General features: G+C 43.8%; 1 protein-coding gene across 1 annotated transcript in view; it reads left to right on the top strand.

The window, feature by feature from the left end:
- LOC135330579 (gamma-2-syntrophin-like) overlaps positions 1 to 5,960 on the top strand; it is a 139,356-nt gene extending 133,396 nt beyond the window's left edge. The window contains exon 10 of the mRNA XM_064524491.1: positions 5,682 to 5,960. Within this exon, the coding sequence (XP_064380561.1) occupies positions 5,682 to 5,906 (225 nt within the window). The 3' untranslated portion in view covers positions 5,907 to 5,960. The remainder of the gene's footprint in view (positions 1 to 5,681) is intronic.
- The last annotated feature ends 17,187 nt before the right edge of the window (positions 5,961 to 23,147 follow it).

The following is a 23,147-nucleotide window of genomic DNA, read 5'->3' as shown; positions in this document are numbered from 1 at the left end:
GCTAATCATAATGAAGCTTGATATTGCATTTCTCTTTAATGAGTCAGATTTTTACATGACTGTGACAAAAAATGCTTTCTTTGTAATTTTGATCTACGTAAGGTACTGTTATTTAATTTGCATAATAAGGAATACAAAATTCTGTCCTTGTTAGATTGTGAGTAACTTACTAACACTATAATTGGTTTTACCTTACAAAGGACAACATGGTGCATTCATGTATTGTAGGGTTTTTTTCTTTTCTTTTTTGCATAGTCTAGAGACGTTGTCATGTTTTATCTCTTTAGCTTGTCCTGAGGAATGACTTTTTGGCCAAACATTAGCAGTCTGTTTATAGAATTGATTTATGAAAGATATTTTTGTGATAAGTTCCATCAGATAGATTAAGTTAGTTCTTTACCAGCTAATCGGAAACTGCTTTGCAGGTGAGGGAAATAACTTGATCATCATCATTTTGGACAGGGAAACCCAAGCATAGGTATATTAAAAGTATGCTTGTAGAGTCGCAGAAGACTGAAAGTAGAGCCATAAGAAGACTGTAATTCACCTGAGTCCCCAGACTGCACTCTGACTGTGAAATTATACTTTCCTTCACTATATTTGCAAGCTATGAAGTTTACACAGGATGATGTCCAGAAAGACAGGTACTAGAAAAGACAGGTCCAAAAAGACAGGTAGAGGTACCAGTTTGCAGCCATCCAAATGGGAAGTTAGCTGGAAAAAACTTGTACTTATCTCTCTCACGTTCTGTATGAGTGCTTTAACTACTAGACTACTTGCTGTTAGAATTACATGAAGAAATGCCATCCTAAATAAGAGATATTTCGAAGAAAATAAAAATGAGTGAATTCCCAGAAAAAAAGGTTTTCAATAATTCAGTCTTTTTTCATGAAATGCTATTTCATTGCAAAATTCCAAACCAACTGAAAACAATTCTGACCAGCTGCTGACCCTTTCCTTACTGTTATTCCTTTGACCATGTGCTAGTGTTCTAAAGAAGACGGGTTGGTCTGCTGTCTGTACGTAACTGCAGAAGAACAGTAGCTCGCCGACTTAAGTTCCATTACTGTAAGGGAGTGCTAGTTACGGATGCTTCTCTGATGCAACACAGTTATTATTCAGGACAAGTTACAGAAGGAGAAGATCAAAAAATATATCTTTCAGAGAGCTGACAATAACATTCGATCCCCCTTTTCTGTCTGGCTCAGAATGGAGTTCCCTGTTGCAGTAAATGACCAAATTCTTTAAAGAATGGGGTGACAGGTATGGATAGGTACAACATCTCGACCACTCAAACTATTTGTTCCAAACTAGCTTTCAACAACACGGGCATACTTCCTATGCTTGTTTTGCTGATAATGACAAAAAAAAAAAAAAATAGAAAAGAAGAACAAACTTGAAAATATGATCAAGTTATAACCACAGAGCAAAGAATATGTGAGATGACAGAAACTACAAAAATAGTTCTTAAACATGTGCTGACATCTGCATTTTACAGAGGTGTCATTCCCTTTAGCTGACAGCTAAAGGAGCCTCTACTGATTTCAGTGGCCAATTTTGCTGTTGTAAATGAAAAGTTCAGCAGTTCCAACCCTTCAGCCAGAGTGAGGAGATTCCTTCACTGCCTATCACTGCAGCAAAGGGCAGAGGCTCTGTCCCAGGTTATTGATTCTATTTCCTTAAAATTTTATTAAACCTTATATTTTCCAGATAAATAAATTGGGCAGCGACAAAGTAGATACTTGTCAAGCCTTTTGAGAAGGGTTTGCTGTATAGTAGGCATTGTTTTTGTTTTCTCTCCTATAAATGTTACTACTGATTTCATACTCAGTCCTTCCTTGAATATTCTGGTAAGGTTAATTTCAAGGACATCACAAGAATTTGCTTGAAGTAAATTCTGAAAAAAATGAAAAAAATGAAAAGTCTTAATTTTCATTAAGAAAAAGTGGGAAATAAACTACCCACAATTCAACTCGTAATGTCCTTGACATTTTAATAGATGAATGCTTAATTCCAAATCTTAGTGATTAAATTAACTAAATTACAAAAGCTTAAACTCAACACTTAAGTTTCTTTTCTGTTGCTTCTTTAGTATACATGACAAATGAAGGAAATTGTGTGAATCAACAAACATGGACAAAATTCTTAAGAGATTAAAGCTTCTGCATGGCAGACTCAAAGGTGGAATTCATGTTGTAAAGACTGCAGTTTTGGGAGAGCGTTTTTAAAGATTTTTCCGAAGCTAGTTAGAACTACTGTAAGGGTGTAGTGGAGAATATTGTATCATTTTGGTTCTTAGGAAAGATGGTTCTTAAGGCAAGGTCAGTTGTTACACATCAGATTGTAAGCTTCTCGTGTTGATTATAACATAAGTTAAAAATGGAAAATAAGAATTCAATATGGAAATTAGATTTTAACACAAAACACTTGCTATATTTTAGGTTTGTGTGTGTTTACATATGTACATATATACACACACACATGCAAACATAAACATACATATGCAAATATGTGAATGAATATTCATATTTCACATTCTCACACTTGAATATACATGAACATTCAGTGGTAACAACCAGATGATTGAAAATCTGATCTCATTTATCTCATTTTTCCCCCTACATCTTAACTTATACTCCATATTTACTGGAACTGTTACTGAAAATCTGTATAGTTCAGAGGCAAGAACATTAGATACTTTTTAAAAATCAATCTGCCTTAAAAAAATTCATTTTCTTCTAATACGTAGTGTTTCCACACATCACATTTTCACATTCAGTCAAAGTAAAAAAATATCTATGTATTAGTCTAAGAGCCAGGGTAAGCATTACTGAGTCTCAAAGCAGAAGTAGGCTTAATACCTATTAGTCCATGGCTGCTGAAAAAGAGGTGACACTTGGGAACATAGGAGAATCTCTGCTCAGCTTCCATTTCATCAGTCCAAAAAAGCATGGGAAAATCGGTTTGAACTGCCTCAAGACCATTCTCTCCTAGAATAGCTGCAGGGCCATTTTTGACAATGAAGTGCAGTGTACCCTGGTGGTATTACATGCCACGTCCAAGGTGCCCCCTAAAACACCCACAGCACACATCACAGCTTAGGTTTGAGTAAATGGCATAAAGTTAGATATGCCAGCTTTATGTTACTCAGTAGTTCACGAGCACAAGCAAAATTTTCAGTTCCCACATGAGAAGTTTGGTGCTGTTTGTGAATATGGGGCAGTACCTGGAGGAGAATGTGCTAGCAGAGCAGTTTTTTCTTCTGCTTTTTATTACTGAAAAGGGAACCTTCACTGCTCTCCTGTGAAGGTGGTTGTGTGTTCATCTAGAACAGGAAGGACACAGGACCCTAAACTTGTAAGCATTTATTTTATACACATGATTGTAGGTTACATTTAGATGTTCAGATCCCAGTTGTTTGCTTATTTGTTTGTTTTTATGTACATGGGTTGCAGGTCCAGACTTTGGTAGGTTATGATAGACTACTATAGGTCCTGGAAAAATGAATGCAAAATCTTTAAAGTGCTTATTCTGACTACAGGATTCTAGGACTTGGGTACAAAGCTGCATTCTGATCTTTTCAAAGCCACCTATGTCCAGTCCAGCATCTGCTTTTATCCCATATCTGGCTGACTAGAGACCTCTCCTAAACCCAGAAACAAAACGCTCTTTATAGGTGACATTAGAGCGTAACGTAATGGGATTCTCTTTGCAAAGTCCCTTTTGTTCTTTCACTGTTCTCTTCCCTGTGCCGTCAAAGAGAAAGGGAGGTGGGAAAGAGCCCTATCTAATATATAGAAACTAAAACATATATAATTTGAAAATTCAACTGGTGAAAATCTATAAGCAGCTGGAAAGACTGGCTTTTTAATTTAGTTTTGTTTTTCTCAGTTTTCGTGCTAATCAATGATAAACTGAAACATAAAGGAAGTTTCTTGTAAGAGTGTGTTTTCATTTACAAAACCTTGTGTTACAGGGATGTATTTTGGTTATAAAAGAGTAATGTGGAAGTTCTGGTTTGTCCTGAAGTTGATGGCAGGGTCTCACTTCACTGCCCTTGTAGTTGCAGGGCACACTGGCAGCTACTAAGGGACCTGTGTAAGCTCATGTTGTCATTTCCAGAATAACCATTAGATTGTTAATAAATTACTGCATTAGCAGACTGGAATCCAACTAGCGTGGAGTACTTGTACTCTGCTGTAAGACTGGTGCAGAGCTCTTCAACTGCATTCAAGCAAGTCAGGAATTTCCCTCCACTTGATTGTAAACAAAATATCATTTCTTTGAGCTTATAAGAAGTTCTTTTCAGTGTCACCTCTGAGTAATCTATGACTGGACCAAAACTGTAAAATGAAATGGGCTCATTAAAAGTGCTTCAAGAAAAAGAAACTCAATCTTTCAATCTTACAAATCTGAGTTTAGTGTTTGGGAAACACTTTAAATAAGATACCATTCATTTAAGTCTGTTTCAAAAGTAATTTCTTTCGTAGAAGCATTTATCACTATATGGGGGAGTCTTTTGTTTTATTTCATCTTTAAAAGGTTTTTTTTTCTTGTTTCACAAAATCACACTAATCAGTTCCTTGATTAACTGTGCAACTTAAACTAGGTATGTGGTCAGCTAAATTTATCTCAGATACAACTCCACTGACTGTGAGGGGCTATTTCCTGCCGATTTTTTCATAAAGATGTTAGTTCAAAGGGGTGCTATTATGAAGACATTTGAAAAACCTATGATGAAAAAACATAAAAGAATATATATTATATAATATGTATTTATATATATTTATATATTTACTTTTATAATCGATTATAAATTCAAAAGCTAAAATATTTAAATTAGAGGGAATTGCTTTACTTGGAACTGGTATCTGACATCATAGTCACAATTTTTGCTATTTTAAACGGTCCATTTTTATAAAGTAGGTAAGACACCATTTTGCTTATAGAAGTTTGAATTCAAGTTCACATATAAAACAAAAAATAGCAATTCACTTCCAAATGGTTGATCACAGGATAGCTGGAAAAGGGGAGAAACAGAACTGGAAGGATATAAAGTATAGTTCCATATATTATCAACACACCTGCTAATAGGTGTTCCTCTCTCTCTTCAGCATGATAGTGCAGACGTTTTAGTCATCACCTGGAATCATGGATGAATTTTTAAGAAACTTCTCCCACCATCCTCTGGAGAAACAATAGTATGCTATCTGCTCTACAGCCATTGGCTTTCTTAGAAGTTCTGATGCACTCCCATATGCTGTCTCCCAAATTTATCCCCAGTATCTCTCCAAAATCCTTCTTTCCCTCTTTCGTTGGTAGGCGTGTTCTCTAACCTCAGTCAGAGAACTTCCTTCTGGTCACCCTCCTAATCATCCCTTCCTCCTCAACTTCATTACTATAAAATCCTTTTAAATTACAATGTATGTATTGCTTAGATTACTTTGATGGTATTTTGGAAGTACAGAAGTAGCTCAGATTGTATATACAGGTTAAAGTGAATAAAAAGTAAAAGAGAAGTTGTCTTTGCAAATATTCCTTAATTCTCAAAACATTGCTTCAAGATAATTGTTAATATAACAACATAAATAAGTGAGTACCTGTCATTTACAGAAGACAATGTTGCCGTAACTGCTTGTTTTTGCTAGATGAAGAGTCACATACTGAAACATGTCTTTCAGCTCTGGCTTGCTGATGATTGCTGGCTACAAGCAAACTTGTATTTAGGTATTCATCAAGACTATGATCTTGAAGACCAGAGGCCATATTGTTTCAGTGTTATGGTTGGACATGGCAAGAGTCATTATTTCAATGTAGAGCTTGGCATTGAGTTGGCAGTGTGGGAGAAATCTTTTCAAAGAGCAATTTTCTTGGAAGTTCAAAGAACAGGGGTAAGTAATGAATAATTTGAATCCTGGAGCCATTTCATCAGTAAAATATTCTGTAACAAATTTTAGCAAAGTTACTGCATATGTTTAATAATTGTTTCAGATTAATATGCACTGTGAGTAAAGATCTCAGTATACTTTAATACACCAAAGGCTTCTGAAAGCTTCATCATCACATAAATATTTATCTGTCTATGACTGTGTGATAACACTGTATGAGTATATTATGACAGTTTGAAAATTAGAAGTAGTAATGTATAAATTTACTTTGATTACAATAAACTGGAAATTGATACATTCTGCAACTGGAAAAAAATTTCTGTGGAGTTTCTTCAGGACACCTTAAACAGTGTCCTCCATAAAGCTTATTTTCCACTTGCATAATATAAATTTATTGTATTTTGCATAATGGTTCTATTTTCAAAGAACAAAGAAAGAAGTATTTTGCTCTTACGTTGTTAATTGTAATTTAGGAATGACTTTATTAACATTGGAAGAATTTGAAAAATCATTGTAAAATCATTGTGAGAACAAATTTTGTCATATCACTCTATCACTCTTTACTGAATAGTAAAATTCTCTCAAGCTATTCTTTTCACAGACCAGAGAATACATTTCCCATTAGGTGATATGAAATTTAAGATGCAGATTCCTCATACAGTTATCTACAAGTGGGTGCCTATTAGCCTTGTGGTGTCTAAGCTCCCATGAGAGTTAGTGAATGGAACCCAGAGAATGATTGTGCTTATCCTAAAGCAGATATTTTATCCTAAAGGAGGTATTTTGTGGTATGAAGACAGAGCAGTTCTATTGATTTTGAGTTAAGTTGTAACTTACAGCATATTTATACTACATACCATTGCTATACATAAGGAAGTTATTGCTGAACATCTATATCTGTACTCCCAACTGAACTGGATGAGTAGTACGTGAATGTATGGGTTAAGAGTGTAAGCCTTCTCTATTTCAAAATCTATTTACACATTTTAGCACAAATGCAAGCTTGAGCTGGTGTGTGCTAGTTTGCAGAGGCCTCCTAAAGATGTTTATGCTAGCCAAAGCACACTGGATCATGGTATTGCATTAGCACAGCTTGCAAGGAGCGGGAGTCCCAGCAAGACTGTTGAACCAGCTTTTCTAAGTTTATGTATATTTGGAATTCCCAGGAGATTTCTGCATGTTCACTTAGAAGAGTTTTAATAATCTCTTTGGACTGATAGGGTAACAAAAAAGATTTTGTAATGGCAATGTTGTTGTTCGTGCACTTCTGAGGAGGAATGCAGTCCTTCAGAAAAAATGTGATTCTTCCTGAAAAATTGCTAGGTTTCAGGGAGGGATTAGTAATGCATAAAGGATTTTCTCACGCAAACTCTTCAAGAAATAGTGATGAATCCATTTGACCAACCACGTAATTATCTTATTCATCATCCATATAAAAAACAGATAATATAGAATTAAAGTGTAGGAAGGGTGGGGATCAAATTATTTGGTAACTGATTTAAAATACATTATTTTGTCTTATATGACATTGTGAAGTGTTTATTGTTAAATCTCAAAACCTGATGTTCTGTTACATTCTAACAATCTCAAAATTAAGGGACAATTATTCACTTGTGCAATGATCTTTGTCATTTGAATTCAAGAATCTGCTAGCCCAGTATAGCACAAAAGATATTAATATTTCTTCCAGTCATGGTTCAGCCTACCTGAAGACTCCAGCTGAGGCATTAGATTAAAAATCTGGTTGCAATGCGTAAATTCCTGTGTGTGTATTCCCATATCTTAGTTTTCTGTCAGTCAGTTTCATACATTCAAGTTTGCTATAAACCACTATGCCAGTAGGGTACAAAGTGTTGTGGTCACTCTGCAGCAGTGAAAAATCTTTCTGATTCCACTATTTCCTTTCTTACCTCAAAAAATAAATGCTGCTTTTCATGTCCATCTTTTCAGAAGGATATCAGGACTAGCATGAATGAAGTCTGCAATTTAATGTTACGCAGAATATTTCTAGCCACATAAAGGGGACTGACATTTCAGCATCCAGAAAATTAAAGGTTGTCACCTGTAGGTTCATTTGTCCATAAGACTTCTTTCTTTTGAATAAGGACCATAATTGCAGTGGGAAGCTTTCAATTTTCATTTCAGAAATATTATGCTGATAAAACACTATTTTAATATTTAATTTTTTAGAAATTAAATTTCCTAAAAAAGAAACAAGAATAGTTAAAACAAGTGCAATTAATCAATTCCTTTTCTGTTTTGTCAGCAGCGATGAATTACTTTTCAATGCTGGTGTGTCCTGCCAATCCCTGTTTTTGCTCTGTGATCATAAGCAATGTTCCACAGTTATGAAAGATCACAGAGCTGAAATTAACTTATCTCAAAGTATCCTGAGTTCGTTATCTTCTTATTCCAGACTTTAGCATTTCCCTCTATCCACTGAATGTTCTTCAGGATGATCAAGTCAAGTAATAATTTTAAAGAAATGTTTTATACAATATCCTTTCCTCAGCTTTGTTTCTCTTTCCTGTTTTGCTTGATGGACTATCTCTGATTGAGTATCTAGTCCTGGGTATTTTTGACATCTTCTCTTCTATTAGTCTTTCTAAATTTCCTCTTTAATATCTTGTCATAGATTTTACCAGTTCATCAGTTTAATTCATTTCTAACCCAAACATAATATTCAGGTCTGAGAAGATGAGATTATTTTCCATGACATATCCATTGCTTAAATTCTTTCAGAATCCATTCTGTGTTTATGTTTTGTTTTTCACTTCTTGTTTTCCTAGTAAATATTTATGGTTTTAAAATTTTCTGTGTAAAACATACCCATATAATACTTTCTTTCCATCTATCCTTTGCAACTCAGACAGTGATCTATACAATCTCCTCATTCCTACAACTGCTCACTGTTCTGAAGTATTATTTAATTTTGCATGTGTATTCTATTAAAAATGCCCTGAAAGAGGTCACTAGCACTGATCAATAATCATACAGAAGTGAATAGATTAGCTCCAACTGATTTCAGTAGCCTTTGCATGAAACCAGTGTTTTCTAATAATTTCCCTTTAAATGCATTCATTTGACTATATTATATATAATATCAACACAGTAGTGACTATATGCCTATGTACTACTTCCTGACCTTTCATTAGCAATAATTGTTTTATAATATGAAAAGTATTGCTTATATTTTAAATCACATACTTGCTTTTGTGATATTTTATATATTGATATATTGATAGCTGTGAGAGGTCAAATAGAAAACTGCACAAAACTGCACTGACATTTTAAAAACCTGCATTTTCACCAAAATAAACAAACAGGTGAATAGCTCCAAAAATCTAAGTTGCTCCAGAAAGAAACAAAATTAACTTGTATATTTTGGATATTGTTCTCAGTCCACTGGAGGTATCAATAAAACTCCCATTGTTTTCAAAATTAGGAGTTAGCTGAAGAGATTCCACTAGATAAAAATTCAAATAGCCTCTAAACTATTTTTGCAATGAATAGCAATGCAGTCTTGTATCCAGTTCTTCTGTGATCATGATCAATAGTAGCCTACTCGTATATTTTAAACTTTTTTTTCTATTTTAATGTTTCTATTCAAAAATAAAATCTGTAAATATCAAAATCTGGGTGAGACTGCCAGATAATTACAGGATAATATTCCATTATAAATCCATCACAATATTGTTGGACTCAAGTAATATGTAATTAGAGGGGTATTGGAAAGGCAAGGCAGAGGCAGAGAATAGGTATCTCCCTACTCATGTTTGTATCACAGCTAACCTAGCTCTTCCGAGAACTCAGAAGACTTTGGGTGTCTAAACAACTCTGCAGTCAAAACAAATACATTAATTGTTTCCAGGCATCTTTAGGAATTAAGTGGTGCTTGAGAAATAGGATTCTGAATCACCCTCTAAGTTTCATCAAGAAATGTTCCCCTACATAAATAAAATTAAGCAGAAATTAGGCAGTCAGAATAAGAAGTAATTGTCATTTCTATCTTATGAATCTATTAATTCTTCATGGTAAACTAAGAAGATGAATAAAACAGGGTTGATGAACGTGATGCTCATGAGTGGCAGGCTCATGGCTGCTGGCTGTGCTTGTGAGGTCACAGCAGCCTCAGTGCCTCCGAGGTTAGTGTCCAGCGCCCCCTGCTGGCTGTGCTTGTGGGCTCAGAGCAGACTCAGGGCCCCATAGACCTGTGGCAGGCTCGTGGCTGCTGGCTCTGCTAGTGAGGTCACAGCATCGTCAGTGCCTCCGAGCCCAGTGGCAGGCTCCTGGCTGCTGGCTGTGCTTGTGAGGTCACAGCAGCCTCAGTGCCTCATGGGTTAGTGTATATCGCCCCCTACTGGCTGCACATGTGAGGTCACAGCAGCCTCAGTGCCTCCTAGGCCAGTGTCAGGCTCCTGGCTGCTGGCTGTGCTAGTGAGGTCACAGCAGCCACAGTGCCTCATAGGCCGGGGCAGTCTCATGGCTGCTGGCTGTGCTTGTGAGGTTACAGCAGCCTCAGTGCCTTCTCTGCCAGTGGCAGGCTCCTGGCTGCTGGCTGTGCTTGTGAGGTCACAGCAGCCTCAGTGCCTCTGAGGCCAGTGGCAGGCTCCTGGATGCTGGCTGTGCTTGTGGCGTCATAGCAGCCTGAGTGTCTCCGAGGCCAGTGGCAGGCTCATGGCTGCTGGCTGTGCTTGTGAGGTCACAGCAGCCTCAGTGCCTCCTAGGTTAGTCTACAGCGCCCCATGCTGGCTTTGCTTGTGAGGTCACAGCAGCGTCAGTGCCTCTGAGGCCAGTGGTAGCCTCATAGCTCCTGCCTGTGCTTCTGAAGTCACAGCAGCCTGAATGCTTCGGAGGCCAGTGGCAGGGTCATGGCTGCTTCCTGTGCTTGTGAGGTTGCAGCAGCCTCAGTGCCTCATAGATTAGTAGCAGGCTCCTGGCTGCTGGCTGTGCTTGTGAGGTGATAGTAGCCTGAGTGCCTCCTAGGCCAGTGCCAGGCTCATGGCTGCTGGCTGAGCTTGCGCTGTCACAGCAGCCTCTGAGCCTGACAGGCCAGTAACAGGCTCATGGCTGCTGGCTCTGCTTGTGAGGTCACAGCAGCCTCAGTTCCTCTGAGGCCAGTGTCAGGCTCATGGCTGCTGGCTGTGCTCGTGAGGTCACAGCAGCCTCAGTGCCTCATAGGTTAGTCTACAGCACCCAATGCTGGCTCTGCTTGTGAGGTCACAGCAGTCTCAGTGCCTGCGAGGCCAGTGGCAGGCTCCTGGCTGATGGCTGTGCTTGTGAGGTCACAGCAGCCTGAATGCCTCCTAGACCAGTACCAGGTTCATGGCTGATGGCTGTGCTTGAGAGGTCACAGCTGCCTCGGTGCCTCCGAGGCTAGTGTCAGGTTCCTTTCTGCTGGCTGTGCTTGTGAGGTCACAGAAGCCTCAGTGCCTCGTAGGCCAGTGGAAAGCACATGGAAGCTGGCTGAGCATTTCAGGTCACAGCGCCCTAAGAGCCTGAGAGGCCAGTGGCAGGCCCATGGCTGCTGGCTGTGCTTGTGAGGTCACAGCAGCCTCAATGCCTCCTAGGCCAGTGGCAGGCTCCTGGCTCCTGGCTGTGCTTGTGAGGTCACAGCAGCCTGTGTGCCTCTGAGGCCAGTGGCAGGCTCATGGCTGCTGGCTGTGCTTGTGAGGTCACAGCAGCCTCAGTGCCTCCTAGGCCAGTGGCAGGCTCCTGGCTCCTGGCTGTGCTTGTGAGGTCACAGAAGACTCAGTACCTCCTAGGCCAGTGTCAGGCTCCTGGCTGCTGGCTGTGCTTGTGAGGTCACAGCAGCCTGAATGCCTCTGAGGCCAGTGGCAGGCTCATGGCTGCTGGCTCTGCTTGTGAGGTCACAGCAGCCTCAGTGCCTCCTAGGCCAGTGGCAGGCTCCAGGCTGCTGGCTGTGCTTGGGAGGTCACAGCAGACTCTGTGCCTCCAAGGCCAGTGCCAGTCTCATGGCTGCTGGCTGTGCTTGTGAGGTCACAGCAGACTCAGTGCCTCTGAGGCCAGTGGCAGGCTCATGGTGTTACAAGACAACCCTGAGTAGCTCAGAAAGAATGTTTGATGTAGGTAGATTTGGATAACTTCTATCTTAGATAGAATTTGCTTAGCATGAGTAGCCGCACACTTGCTTAGCATGAGTAGCTATATTTGCTGAAGCCTTAGGCCGCGCTCCTAGTTCATTAAGAAAAGGCCTCAGAGCTGGTGCAGGCTGGAAAGATAAGGGAGTTACAAGCAGTCTGCATTCCTGTGCCCCACTCTCCGAAAGGGAGGATGCCAAGGCTGAGAAATAAGGCCTGTTTGGACGCCAGGACCTTGGGAAGTAAAAAGCTTCCTCTCACTGTTAAAACAGTGATGATTAAGGGGTCTGGATTATGTCTTCTTCCTCAGGGCCTTAGAAGATAACACCTACTGACCCAGCTGGGGCAGTGTTAATTAATTAACCAGGACCTTGAGAAGCAGGGGTGGGACCCAGGGAAATGTGAAGAAATCCTTAACCAATCAGTGTAAAAGAGGAAGGAAGTCACAAATATGGCAAATAAGAGGAAGGAAGTCACAAATATGGCAAATTTGATTGTATAAATGCTACCTGAAAAGTTGGGGTGTGTGTGCTTGATTTGTGGAAAACCACTGAGCACCCAGGCTTGCGCAACTCTGAAATAAATAAACAAATGTCTCTCCTGAGTGTGTTATTATTGGCTCATTTGCACACCGGGCAACGAATCCGCTTTTTGGACAACAGTTTTTGGCGACCCAGGTGGGACTCTCGCTGTAAAGCCTTGCCCGGATCGTTTTGCCAGTTCCCGGCAGGGAGACGCTGCTCATCGGACTCCAGCGTGCACCGACCGTTTTGTTCGGGGACTCCGTGAGCACCCTCCCTAGTCGGAACGGGTAAGCGACTCAAAGGTGCAACGCAGTAATTATTAAGAGACATTGCTTAGAGCGTATGATGTAAGGGTAATTGGTTGTGGTAACCAAAGATAAGCTTTGTACACGTTTGGACAGTGACGACTGGAGTGTACGAAAGCGTAATTGGTAGGAACGTTCTTTTAAGGGTAATAATATGGGAACAGGACAATCTGTGGGGGTATCCTCCTGTTCTCCTTTAGGATGCATCCTGAAACATTGGAGAAAGTTTGGTGGGAATCCTTTAACAAGGAGAAAATTAAAGGAATACTCTACTCAGTGGTGGCCAATGTATAAACTGGAGGATGAGGAAAAATGGCCAGAAATGGGAATGCTAAACTATAATACAATCTTGCAACTTATGTTGTTTTGCAGAAGACAGAACAAATGGGATGAGGTCCCATATGTAGATTTGTTCTTCTCTCTGAGAAATGATCATGAAACTAGAAAAAAATGTAAGCTGTTGATCTCTGATTCAAATGTGTTAATGATGATAGGAAACAAAGAGAAAATGTCTCGGTGTTGCTCTGCTTGTAGCATTGGGAAAAGATGTTTAAAAGTGGGTGATGAGGAAGAGGATGTACAATTATTGGTCTCTCCGGAAAGAGATCAAGATAGTGTCGATAGCAGAAATAAGGGAAGTGAGGCATGTAGCCCGATTGCAGGCAGAACTCGGGCTACTCGGGCTCAACATCCCGCGATTCAGGCCCCGCTGCGTCAGGCAGTCGGACCAGACGGGATGCCTGTGTATGTGAAGGTCCCTTTTTCAACTACAGATTTAATGAATTGGAAGGAGTCTGCCGGGTCGTACCGAGAAAATCCAGAAAAGATGTATCAATCCTTTAAAATGATAATTGAAAATCATAATCCAGATTGGCAGGATTTACAGGTGCTTTTAAATGCTTTGCTTTCACCTGAGGAGAAAAGAATGGTATTAGACAAAGCTCAAGAGGAGAATGAAAGACAAAATGCCAGAGACGGACCAGACCGTTTTATGCCGGCCCGGGAACCGGGTTGGGATCAAAACACAGGGGCAGGCAGGTTAATGACTAAACAGTACCAACAGTTAATATTATATGGGGTAAAGCATGGAGTACCTAGGCCCAAAAATATTGCAAAACTATATCAAGTTGCACAGGGTAAGCATGAGACTCCCTCTTCATTTTACGAGCGGTTATGTGAAACTGCCCGAAAATGGACAGACTTGGATCCCGAGGACGAAGCAAATAAAATGACTTTTACTACATTATTTGTAGGACAGTCAGCACCAGATATAAGGAGAAAGCTTCAGAAAGTAGATGGTATGTCGGGGATGTCAATATCGCAATTAATAGAAATTGCATATAAGGTGTACAATAACAGGGAAGAAGTAGAGAGAAAGGAAAAACAAAAGGAGAAACTGAAAGATAAGAGGCAAAATGCTGCAATCTTGGCAGCTGCATTTGCCCAGGCACAAACTCCCTCTCAGGGAAGGAGTTTTCCGAAAGGACAAGGACGTGGAAGAGGGCATAGAGTAGGAGGGAATTTGGGAGATAGAATTCCGCTAAGGAGAGATCAGTGTGCAATTTGCAGGGGGAAGGGGCACTGGAAAAATGAGTGCCCGAAGAGACAAACAGATCATTGGAAACCTCAGTCTGCATCTGTTCCATAGGCAGATTTGCTCATGATTGGTACAGAGGATTCAGACTGATGGGGACCGGGGGTTGAGGAATTGGATTCCCCAGCCGAACCCCTGGTTTCAGTAAAGCTGGGGAACGAAACAGTTAAATTTTTAGTAGACACTGGAGCAGCATATTCAGTACTAAATAGCTGTAAGGGACCAATGAGTAAATTCTCTATGCCAGTAATTGGGGCCACGGGAAAGCGAGAGGTCAAACCTTTCTGTCAACCAATTAAATGTGAAATAGGAAATAAGGTGTTAACACATGAATTCTTATACATGCCAGAATGCCCATTACCCCTAATGGGGAGGGATTTACTGAATAAACTGGGGGCACAGATAACCTTTGATCAAAACAAAGTTAAGGTGCACATTCCACAAAGTAACGCCTGGAAGGCACAAGCATATATGTTGCAGAAAGCACTGGATTCCGAACAGGTGGAGGATGGACCAAGCGAAATTCCCTCTGAAGTAATGGACGCAGTAATCCCTTTTGTGTGGGCAACGGAGAAACCTGGAAGAGCCAGATGTGCAGAACCGGTAAAGGTGGAATTAAAACAAGGAGCCAAACCGGTAAGGCGAAAACAGTATCCCATGAAGTTAGAGGCCCGTGTTGGACTGGAGCCTATGATTAATAATTTCTTAAAGTATGGACTGTTGCGAGAATGCCAATCCGAGTACAATACTCCAATCCTGCCTGTAAAAAAAAAAAAAAACCAAAAAAAACCCACCTTTATGTACATGAGAGAGGGCACCAGGCTTTGGGAGTGCTTGTACAGACTTTAGGAAATTGGAAAAGACCTGTGGCTTACTTTTCAAGACAGCTGGATAAAGTGAGTGCAGGGTGGCCAGGATGCCTCAGAGCAGTTGCAGCTGCTGTGCTGTTAATACAAGAGGCACGAAAATTGACGTTGGGACAAAAAGTGACTGTTTATGTGCCACATGCTGTTGCAGCAGTTTTAGAACAAAAAGGGCATCACTGGTTATCCCCGAGTAGGATGGTGCAGTACCAGGCAGTGATACTTGAGCAAGAAGATGTAACCATGAAGGTGTCTAATACCCTTAATCCGGCATCTTTATTACCACTTCATGAAGGGGGAGGTTGGCTCATGACTGTCTGCAAACTATTGAGCGAGTATATTCCAGCCGTCCAGATTTGAGAGATGTTCCATTGCAGAATCCAGACTGCGAATTATTTACCAATGGAAGCAGTTTTATAATAAAGGGAGAAAGAAGGGCTGGATACGCCGTCGTCACTTTGGAAGGAGAAATCGAAGCAAGATCACTACCAGCAAATACATCCGCCCAGAAAGCAGAACTGATTGCTTTAGCCCGGGCTCTGGAATTATCAGAGGGAAGATGGACTAATGTGTTTCAGAAGAAGCCCCCCCCACCCAGGGGAAGTAAAAAGGGGCTTCATGCCTGGGGATTACTGGCAAATTGATTTTTCTGAATTACCAAAATGTAATGGATATAAATATTTGTTGGTAATTGTTGACACCTTTTCAGGATGGCCTGAAGCTTTCCCGTGTCGTACCAATAAGGCCAGGGAGGTAGTAAAAATGTTATTAAAAGAAATTATACCAAGATTTGGGGTACCAGAAGGGTTTTCTTCAGATAGGGGACCTCATTTTATAGCAGAAATAGTACAGCAAATCTCAAAAATACTACAAATTAAATGGGACTTACATACCCCCTGGAGGCCACAATCCAGTGGAAAAGTGGAAAGGATGAATCAAACAATTAAGAGACAGGTAGGAAAATTGTGTCAGGAGACTCAGATGAAATGGACTGATGTTTTACCTCTGGCATTATTAAGAATCAGAATAACCCCAAGGGTTAGGGAGAAAGTTAGTCCATTTGAGATTCTGTATGGTAAACCTTACACTGTAAATTTAACTGGAAATGAAATTCAAATGCACGTTAAGGGCGATCAAATTTTAAGTGATTATCTCTTGTCTATGGCAAAGGTTCTTACTTCTCTCCGTAGGTACATCCAGTTAAGATCTCCTGTACTTTTAGATTCACCTGTACATTCATTCCAGCCGGGAGATCAAGTGTATCTTCGGACCTGGAAGGATGAGCCATTGGCAGAAAAGTGGAGGGGACCGTATCTTGTACTGCTAACAACAAATACTGCTTTGAAACTGCAGGGAATTGATTCCTGGATCCACTACACCCGAGTGAAAGCAGTACCTCGAGAGACGTGGAAAGCTGAACAAGTTCAACCTCTAAAGTTAAAAATATATAAAGATATATGAGTTGTATTGGAAGCGAATCGGTTTTAAATTTAGATTGTATTCAGGAAAGAATTGCTTTAATCTGTTTGTTAGGAATAGGGTTAATATTGTTGTTATGGTATCTATGGTATCTGTGTAAAAATGATGTTCTCCCAAATAACCAGGGGAGAAATGTGGTGGTTAGTTTTTCTAAGTTACCTGAGCCAAACAATTAAAGGGAATCAGGAAGGATTTTGGAGCCATAATCTCCATTTGGAAGTAATTAAGAAATCTATGAAGATAATTAACCAGAAGGATTGCTGGGTGTGTACCCACTTCCCTGAACTTTCCAACAAGGGCTTCCCCCTAATTGGAGTGCCTCTTAATTTTTCCTTTATGGAATTTATGAAACAGACAAGAAATGATAGTGATCAAACGAAATATAATGAAACAACCGAACAGGAATGGGAAGTCCCGAGTGTGACAGGAGATTATTATCAATGTATCCGAAGATGTAATAATAGTAATAGATGGTGGGAAAAAAACTGTACCCTATGGAAAGCAACCGATCAACTGTACTGGAGCCATTAAAGTGGGAGGTTATAAAAATTGTTCTCATATACCTGAAATAGGTTATAAGTGGCCAAGTAAGGAACTAAATGGGTGGCATGTTCCGAAAGGTAGTGGCTGGTATTGGTTGTGTGGGAACAAGGCACGAAAAGTGCTACCTCCTAATTGGTCAGGGACGTGTACTTTAGGGGCAATAATCCCTAATGTTACTATAAGAAAAGAATTGAGTAATAAATATCAAAATTCCTGGCTAAGAACATTCATGAGGAGACAAAAGAGGGTCAGTAATCCTTTAATAGATCGACCTACTAGGTTTCAGTTATTCGTAAGGTGGTTGTTTCCACAATTGGGAGTGAGTGAACTTGAAAAAGCAATAGTAAATATTTCAGCAGTTATTGAAAAAATAGGGAATAAAACCTCTGATGCCATTGCAGCTTTACAAGAGGAGGTTTCAGAAATTGCGAAAATAACTACCCAAAACAGGATGGCTCTAGATATGTTATTGGCATCTCAGGGAGGAGTATGTACAGTAATAATTACTAGTTGCTGTGTATATGTGGATCAAAGCGGGAGAATTTCTACCAATCTAAATGAAATCTGGAAGCAGACTGAAATCTTACATGAGGTTCAGAAAGAGGATACTTCTTTTGGATTTGAAGAAATATGGAAATGGTTGACTTCCTGGTTCCCCGATGTGAGCTCATGGGTTAAAAAATGTTTAACAATTTTAGGATTGGTGTTAGTAGTTTTTGTATGCGTTTATGTATTGATTCAATGTATTTCTAAGTGTTATATGAAATTAATATGGGAAAGATTTTAAAAGAGTGAGACTAATATGAAAATGATCAAATAAGTCTCAAAGGGGGGAATTGTTACAAGACAACCCTGAGAAGCTCAGAAAGAATGTTTGAAGTAGGTAGATTTGGATAACTTCTATCTTAGATAGAATTTGCTTAGCATGAGTAGCCGCACACTTGCTTAGCATGAGTAGCTAAATTTACTGAAGCCTTAGGCCGCGCTCCTAGTTCATTAAGAAAAGGCCTCAGAGCTGGTGCAGGCTGGAAAGATAAGGGAGTTACAAGCAGTCTGCATTCCTGTGCCCCACTCTCCGAAAGGGAGGATGTCAAGGCTGTGAAAAAAGGCCTGACTGGGCACCAGGACCTTGGGAAGCAAAAAGCTTCCTCTCACTGTTAAAACAGTGATGATTAAGGGGTCTGGATTATGTCTTCTTCCTCAGGGCCTTAGAAGATAACACCTACTGACCCAGCTGGGGCAGTGTTAATTAATTAACCAGGACCTTGAGAAGCAGGGGTGGGACCCAGGGAAATGTGAAGAAATCCTTAACCAATCAGTGTAAAAGAGGAAGGAAGTCACAAATATGGCAAATTTGATTGTATAAATGCTACCTGAAAAGTTGGGGTGTGTGTGCTTCATTTGTGGAAAACCACTGAGCACCCAGGCTTGCGCAACTCTGAAATAAATAAACAAATGTCTCTCCTGAGTGTGCAATTATTGGCTTGTTGCACACCAGGCAACGACTCCGCTTTTCGGACAACAATGGCTGCTGGCTGTGCTTGTGAGGTCACAGCAGCCTCAGTGCCTCCTAGGCCAGTGGCAGGCTGCTGGCTGCTGGCTGTGCTTGTGAGGTGACAACAGCCTGAATGCCTCCGAGTCCAGTGTCATGCTCCTTGCTGCTGGCTGTGCTTGTGAGGTCACAGCAGCCTAAGTGCCTCCTAGGTTAGTCTGCAGCGCCCCCTGCTAGCTGTGCTTGTGAGGTCACAGCAGCCTCACTGTCTCCTAGGTCAGTGGCAGGCTCATGGCTGCTGGCTGTGCTTGTGAGGTCACAGCAGCCTGAGTGCCTCAAAGGTTAATAGCAAGCTGATGGCTGCTGACTGTGCTTGTGAGGTTACAGCAGACTCAGTGCCTCCTAGGCCAGTGGTAGGCGCCTGGCTGCTGGCTGTGCTTGTGACGTCACAGCAGCCTCAGTGCCTCATAGGTTAGTCTACAGCGCCCCCTGACGGCTGTGCTTGTGAGGTCACAGCAGGCTGAGTGCTTCCTAGGCCAGTGGCAGGCTCATGGCTGCTGGCTGTGCTTTTGAGGTCACAGCAGCCTCAGTGCCTCCTAGGCCAGTGGCAGGCTGCTGGCTGCTGGCTGTGCTTGTGAGGTGACAACAGCCTGAGTGCCTCCGAGTCCAGTGTCATGCTCCTTGCTGCTGGCTGTGCTTGTGAGGTCACAGCAGCCTAAGTGCCTCCTAGGTTAGTCTGCAGCGCCCCCTGCTAGCTGTGCTTGTGAGGTCACAGCAGGCTCCATGCCTCCTAGACCAGTGGCAGGCTCCTGGCTGCTGGCTGTGCTTGTGACATCACAGCAGACTCAGTGCCTCTGACGACAGTGGCAGGCTCCTGGCTGCTGGCTATGCTTGTGAGGTCACAGCAGCCTCAGTGCCTCTGACGACAGTGGCAGGCTCCTGGCTGCTGGCTGTGCTTGTGAGGTCACAGCAGCCTCAGTGCCTCCGAGGCCAGTGCCATGCTCATTGCTGCTGGCTGTGCTTCTGACATCACAGCAGACTCAGTGCCTCAAAGCTTAGTCTACCGCGCCCCCTGCTGGCTGTGCTTGTGAGCTCACAGCGGACTCAGTGCCGTCTAGGCCAGTGGCAGGCTCATGTCTGCTGGCTGTGCTTGTGAGGTCACAGCAGCCTGAGCGCCTCCTAGGCCACTGCCTGGCTCATGGCTGCTGCCTGTGGTTGTGAGGTCAGAGCAGCCACAGTGCGTCATAGGTAAGTCTCAGGCTCCTGGCTGCTGGCTGTGCTTTTGAGGTCACAGCAGCCTCAGTGCCTCATAGGTTAGTGTACAGCACACCCTGCTGGCTGTGCTTTTGAGGTTACAGCAGCCTCAGTTCCTCCTATGCCAGTTGCAGGCTGCTGACTGTGCTTGTGAGGTCACAGCACACTCAGTGCCTCATAAGTTAGTGTCCAGCGCCCCCTGCTGGCTGTATTTGTGAGGTCACAGCAGCCTGAGTGCCATCTCGGCCAGTGTCAGGCTCCTGGCTGCTGGCTGGGCTTGTGAGGTCACGGCAGCCTCAGTGCCTCCTTGGTTTGCTTGCAGCGCCCCCTGCTGGCTGTGCTTGTGACGTCACAGCAGCCTGAGTGCCTCCGAGAACAGGGTCAGGCTCATGGCTGCTGGCTGTGCTAGTGAGGTCACAGCAGCCTCAGTGCCTCCTAGGCCAGTTGCAGGCTGCTGACTGTGCTTGTGAGGTAACAGCACACTCAGTGCCTCATAAGTTAGTGTCCAGCGCCCCCTGCTGGCTGTGTTTGTGAGGTCACAGCAGCCTGAGTGCCCAATAGGCCAGTGGCAGGCTCCTGGCTGCTGGCTGTGTTTTTGACGTCACAGCAGCCTCAGTGCCTCCGAGGACAGAGGCAGGCTCATGGCTGCTGGCTGTGCTTGTGAGCTCACAGCAGCCTCAGTGCCTCCTAGGCCAGTGTGAGGCTCATGGCTGCTGCCTGTGCTTGTGACGTCACAGCAGACTCAGTCCCGAAAAGGTTAGTGACCAGTGCCCCATGCTGGCTGTGCTTGTGAGGTCACAGCAGACTCAGTGCCTCTGAGGACAGTGGCAGGCTCGTGGCTGCGGGCCCTGCTTGTGAGGTCACAGCAGCCTCAGCACCCACTAGGCCACTGCCAGGCTCATGGCTGCTGGCTGTGCTTGTGAGGCCACAGCAGCCTCAGTGCCTCCTAGGCCAGTGCTAAGCTCATGGCTGCTGGCTGTGCTTATGAGGTCACAGCAGCCTGAATGCCTCATCGGTTAGCGAACAGCACCCCCTGCTGTCTGTGCTTGTGAGGTCACAGCAGCCTGAATTCCTCCTAGACCAGTGTCAGGGTCATGGCTGCTGGTTGTGGTTGTGACGTCACAGCAGCCTGACTGCCACCGAGGCCAGTGGCAGGCTCATGGCTGCTGGCAGTGCTTGCGACGTGACAGCACCCTGAGTGCCTCCTAGGTTCGTGTAGAGCGCCCCCTGCTGGCTGTGCTTGTGACGTCACAGCAGCCTCAGTGCCTCCCAGGCCAGTATCAGGCTCATGGCTGCTGGCTGTGCTTGTGAGGTCACAGCAGCATCAGTGACCCCTCTGCCAGTTGCAGGCTGCTGGCTGTGCTTGTGAGATCACAGCACACTTTGTGCCTCATAATTAAGTGTCCAGCACCCCCTGCTGGCTGTGCTTGTGAGGTCACAGCAGCCTGAGTGCCATCTAGGCCAGTGGCAGGCAAATGGCTGCTGGCTGTGCTTGTGACGTCACAGCAGCCTCAGTGCCGCATAGGTTAGTCACCAGTGCCCCCTGCTGGCTGTGCTTGTGACGTCACAGCAGACTCAGTGCCTCCGAGGACAGTGGCAGGCTCATGGCTGCTGGCTGTGCTTGTGAGGTCAGAGCAGCCTCTGTGTCGCCTAGGCCAGTGGCAGGCTCCTGGCTGTTGGCTGTGCTTGTGATGTCACAGCAGACTCAGTGCCTCATAGGTTAGTGTCCAGTGCCCCCTACTGCCTGTGCTTGTGAGGTCACAGCAGACTCAGTGCCTCATAGGTTAGTGTCCAGTGCCCCCTGCTGGCTGTGCTTGTGAGGTCACAGAAGCCTCAGTGCCGCCTAGGCCAGTGCCATGCTCATGGCTGCTGGCTGTGCATCTGACGTCACAGCAGCCTCAGTGCCTCCAAATCCAGTGGCAGGCTCATGGCTTTTGCCGGTGCTTGTGAGGTCACAGCAGCCTCTGTGCTTCATAGGTTTAGTCTACAGTGCCCCCTGCTGGCTGTGCTTGTAAGGTCACAGCAGCAGCAGTGCCTCCTAGGACAGTGGCAGGCTCATGGCTGCTGGCTGTGCTTGTGAGGTCACAGCAGCCTCAGTGCCTCTGAGGACAGTGGCAGGCTCATGGCTGCTGGATGTGCTTGTGAGGTCACGTCAGCCTCGGCGCCTCCTAGGTTACTCTACAGCGCCCCCTGCTGGCTGTGCTAGTGAGGTCACAGCAGACTCAGTGCCTCCTAGGCCAGTGGTGGGCTCGTGGCTGCTGGCTGTGCTTGTGAGGTCACAGCCGCCTGAATTCCTCTTAGACCAGTGTCAGGGTCATGGCTGCTGGCTGTGGTTGTGACGTCACAGCATCCTGACTGCCACCGAGGCCAGTGGCAGGCTCATGGCTGCTGGCAGTGCTTGCGACGTCACAGCGCCCTGAGTGCCTCCTAGGTTCGTGTAGAGCACCCCCTGCTGGCTGTGCTTGTGAGGTCACAGCAGCCTCAGTGCCTCGAAGGCCAGTGGCAGGCTCATGGCTGCTGGCTGTGCTTGTGAGGTCACAGCAGCCTCAGTGCCTCCTAGGCCAGTGGCAGGCTCATGGCTGTGCTTGTGAGGTCACAGCAGCCTCTGTGCCTCCTAGGCCAGTGCCAGGTTCCTGGCTGCTGGCTGTGCTTGTGAGGTCACAGCAGCCTCAGTGCCTCGGAGGCCAGTGGCAGGCTCATGGCTGTGCTTGTGAGGTCACAGCAGCCTCTGTGCCTCCTAGGCCAGTGCCAGGCTCCTGGCTGTTGGCTGTGCTTGTGAGGTCACAGCAGCCTGAATGCCTCCTAGACCAGTGGCAGGCTCATGGCTGCTGGCTGTGCTTGTGAGGTCACAGCAGCCTCAGTGTCGCCTAGGCCAGTGCCATGCTCATGGCTGCTGGCTGTGCTTCAGACCTCACAGCAGACTCATTACCTCCAAGGCCAGTGGCAGGCTCATGGCTTTTGCCAGTGCTTGTGAGGTCACAGCAGACTCAGTGCCTCATAGGTTTAATCTACAGTGCCCACTGCATGCTGCGCTTGTGAGGTCACAGTAGCGTCAGTGCCTCCTAGACCATTGGCAGGCTCATGGCATCTGGCTGTGCTTGTGA

This window comes from Dromaius novaehollandiae, chromosome 22, assembly GCF_036370855.1.
Source record: "Dromaius novaehollandiae isolate bDroNov1 chromosome 22, bDroNov1.hap1, whole genome shotgun sequence".
Classification (NCBI taxonomy): domain Eukaryota; kingdom Metazoa; phylum Chordata; class Aves; order Casuariiformes; family Dromaiidae; genus Dromaius; species Dromaius novaehollandiae.
The sequence above is the reverse complement of the archived record's forward strand: the minus strand, read 5'-3'. Positions and strand labels throughout refer to the sequence as shown.